The sequence below is a fragment of the Odontomachus brunneus genome, unplaced genomic scaffold (genome assembly GCF_010583005.1).
Source record: "Odontomachus brunneus isolate Ranch 3 - 2012 unplaced genomic scaffold, Obru_v1 Obru_scaffold_230, whole genome shotgun sequence".
Lineage (NCBI taxonomy): Eukaryota > Metazoa > Arthropoda > Insecta > Hymenoptera > Formicidae > Odontomachus > Odontomachus brunneus.
Genome location: NW_022639680.1, coordinates 49653 through 52050, shown reverse-complemented (window position 1 = coordinate 52050; position 2398 = coordinate 49653). Strand labels below are relative to the sequence as shown.

Genomic DNA, 2398 nt, shown 5'->3' with positions numbered 1-2398 from the left:
AAAAGTGTCCACCGCACTTAAGAGACACGACGCCGAACGAAACGTCAACAGAATAGACTCGCGAAGACGCGACACTGACGTCGTCCGCGTCCCGCGCACCGCGCGTCACATCACACAAATCGGCGTCTAAACAAACCTCTGTCAGGCGATACAAACAACCAAAACCAAAGGCGTCGACACGTATTGTTCGATATATATATATATTGTCATTATCATCAGCTTAGTATTTTAAATATATTATTCATTATTATTTTCTTAAAACACTGTTTCTCAATTATTCCGCCTATCACGAACCCGATCCGACAAGCGATTCAAACCCGCAACGAATCGCGGTTACATATAATTCTTTTTATTTATACACATGTGAAATCAAAGAATGTGTACAAAACGGGTAAAACGAATTCTGTAGGATAGCCTAAGATATCGAATTTATTTCTTAATCTGGCTGCAGACCTCTGCTCACAACCATCTTTCGCTGCTTTCTGATATTCATTTTTGTTAGGAGATACAATAAGCCCAAATATGTATTATCTTATATAGTCCGCGATTCACCACATCGTGTGCATTCAGTCGTCAATTTTCCTTAATATTTTAATAATATAGGACATTAGCGAGAATTGATATTTAGAGAGAAGTGAAAGTAAGAAAAAAAAGAAAGAGTAAGAGACTAATACAAAAATTACATAAAACTGTATAAAATAGTCATTTACACAATTACCTAGGAGCTCTTAGAACCTTACGAATTTCTTCAGATTTCAGAAGCCTGAATAAATCTGTATTCGCCATTTTGGGGAATGGCAAATTATATCCTTTCTTGAATTGTGATTCCTTGCGCCAAGTACCGTAAATAACGTCCAATTGTTCAAATACTGATTTTGCCCAGATGACGAAATGTCCAACATGACCACTAGGTGCCATCTTCAAAAGGTTTATTTTGTTGATATTCATTAGATCGACACCAGGGATGTTGCAAAATGCTTTACGTATTCCCTAGAAACAAGATTATTATATTATTATAATTACATATGTAAACAATATGTAATGATCCCTATAAAATTCTTTGTAAGAAAGTAGTTTACCTCATCCTTTCCATAGACAATCAATGGTCCACGTCGTTGAATACATCGACCATTATGCATTTTTCCTTTTCCTGCGTGGAATCTTTGCGATTTATACATCTAAAAATAAATGATATATATTTTATAATACGAATAAGTTTGAAGTTAAATGATAAACCTTGTACTTGGTTTTGAACAAGCTATTTAGTTATTTATACCACTTTCTATAGTGAATTAATCATTTGACGAAAACGCCTGAATACAATATTCTTTTTGATACTTACTAGAGGCGTTCAAGCTAAAGTGTCTAACAAAGAGAGGGAAAAAGAGATATATTCATTAGTGCGCACATCAATAACATAAACTTAGTATTAACTTATCTTTTGAATATCATTCCATGCCTTGATACAGCCTTGATACATCTGAAGAAAATTACAGCTTGCTTAGTTTTATTATACGTCTCGATTTTATCAGAAACAACCAAGGGAAATTCGGGAACCTCTTGAATCATGTGCCCTGTAATATGTGTAAAATAGTAACATAATATATACATTATAATATATACATTATTAATATATTAATACATTATTAATACATTATTAATATATTTACGAGAAACATGTAAATTACTACAAATTGTCACGTTACTAGAAAACCAATCAACAGAAAATCAGCAACACAAACTAAAAGATATTATTTGAGCACGAGACCAGAATTTCTTCAAGACAAAAGTATACAGGGTGTTCCAGATTCTCTTCCGCATATTTTGTGGGAACGTAGAACGGATTGAAGTAAACATAAAAAAGTCCCATACCATTTTGCGATATTCGCGATAAATCTCAAGATATTAATTAAAAAAGATTGGTGAATGATCACGTGAAATATGATAGATGAGCTGCAGTGGCGCTATCTGCCGTTGTATATTTCTACATTAGATCAAACTGAACAAAAAAAAGTCCTTTACCATTTTGCAAATAATCACATAGATTTTTAGATATTAATTAAAGAAAATTTATTATGATACACAATCATGTAACAATTTTAGATTTGAGGCTTTCACGGCCATTGATACAATATCTAGGTATAGTTTCCGGAATGGAGCCGTGTCTTGATCAGCGATGTGCCGACGTTTCGCAAACGTTTCACTTTGCATCAGGGCTGAGAACTCTGATACTGAGATCCCTTGGGTAAAGGTTGTCCTTATATGTCCCCTCCCCCCCCCCTCCTTTGTGTAGATGATGTTAGGGAGTAGGGAACGAGGCTTGAATCCAGCCAATCAGCGTATTTTAATTGATCAGCTGGTCAATTAAAAAGGGTGTATATCAGTTGGACACGGGGCA

The 2398-nt window shown here is 34.6% G+C and overlaps 1 protein-coding gene across 4 annotated transcripts; it reads right to left on the bottom strand.

Annotated features, from left to right (window-relative positions):
• Positions 1–287: 287 nt before the first annotated feature.
• Positions 288–1927, bottom strand: LOC116852492 (60S ribosomal protein L4-like). Of its 4 annotated transcripts, none has more exons than XM_032832933.1 (4): positions 1873–1927; positions 1080–1574; positions 719–990; positions 288–582 (listed from the first exon to the last, which is right to left on the bottom strand). In XM_032832933.1, exons 2-4 carry the CDS (start codon positions 1176–1178, stop codon positions 567–569), a joined length of 387 nt encoding a protein of 128 aa, XP_032688824.1. In that variant the 5' UTR covers positions 1179–1574; positions 1873–1927; the 3' UTR covers positions 288–566. The 4 variants fall into 4 exon arrangements, with proteins under 4 accessions (XP_032688824.1, XP_032688823.1, XP_032688821.1 ...); XM_032832932.1 differs by having other exon boundaries at positions 1080–1178; positions 1343–1919; XM_032832930.1 differs by having other exon boundaries at positions 1671–1919.
• Positions 1928–2398: the final 471 nt, after the last annotated feature.

Coding starts and splice junctions, on each gene's coding strand:
- LOC116852492 (XM_032832933.1), bottom strand. CDS start 1,178: ATGTATAAATCGCAAAGATTCCACGCAGGAAAAGGAAAAATGCATAAT. Junction 991..1,079: donor TTGTCTATGGAAAGGATGAG/GTAAACTACTTT, acceptor TCTTGTTTCTAG/GGAATACGTAAAGCATTTTG.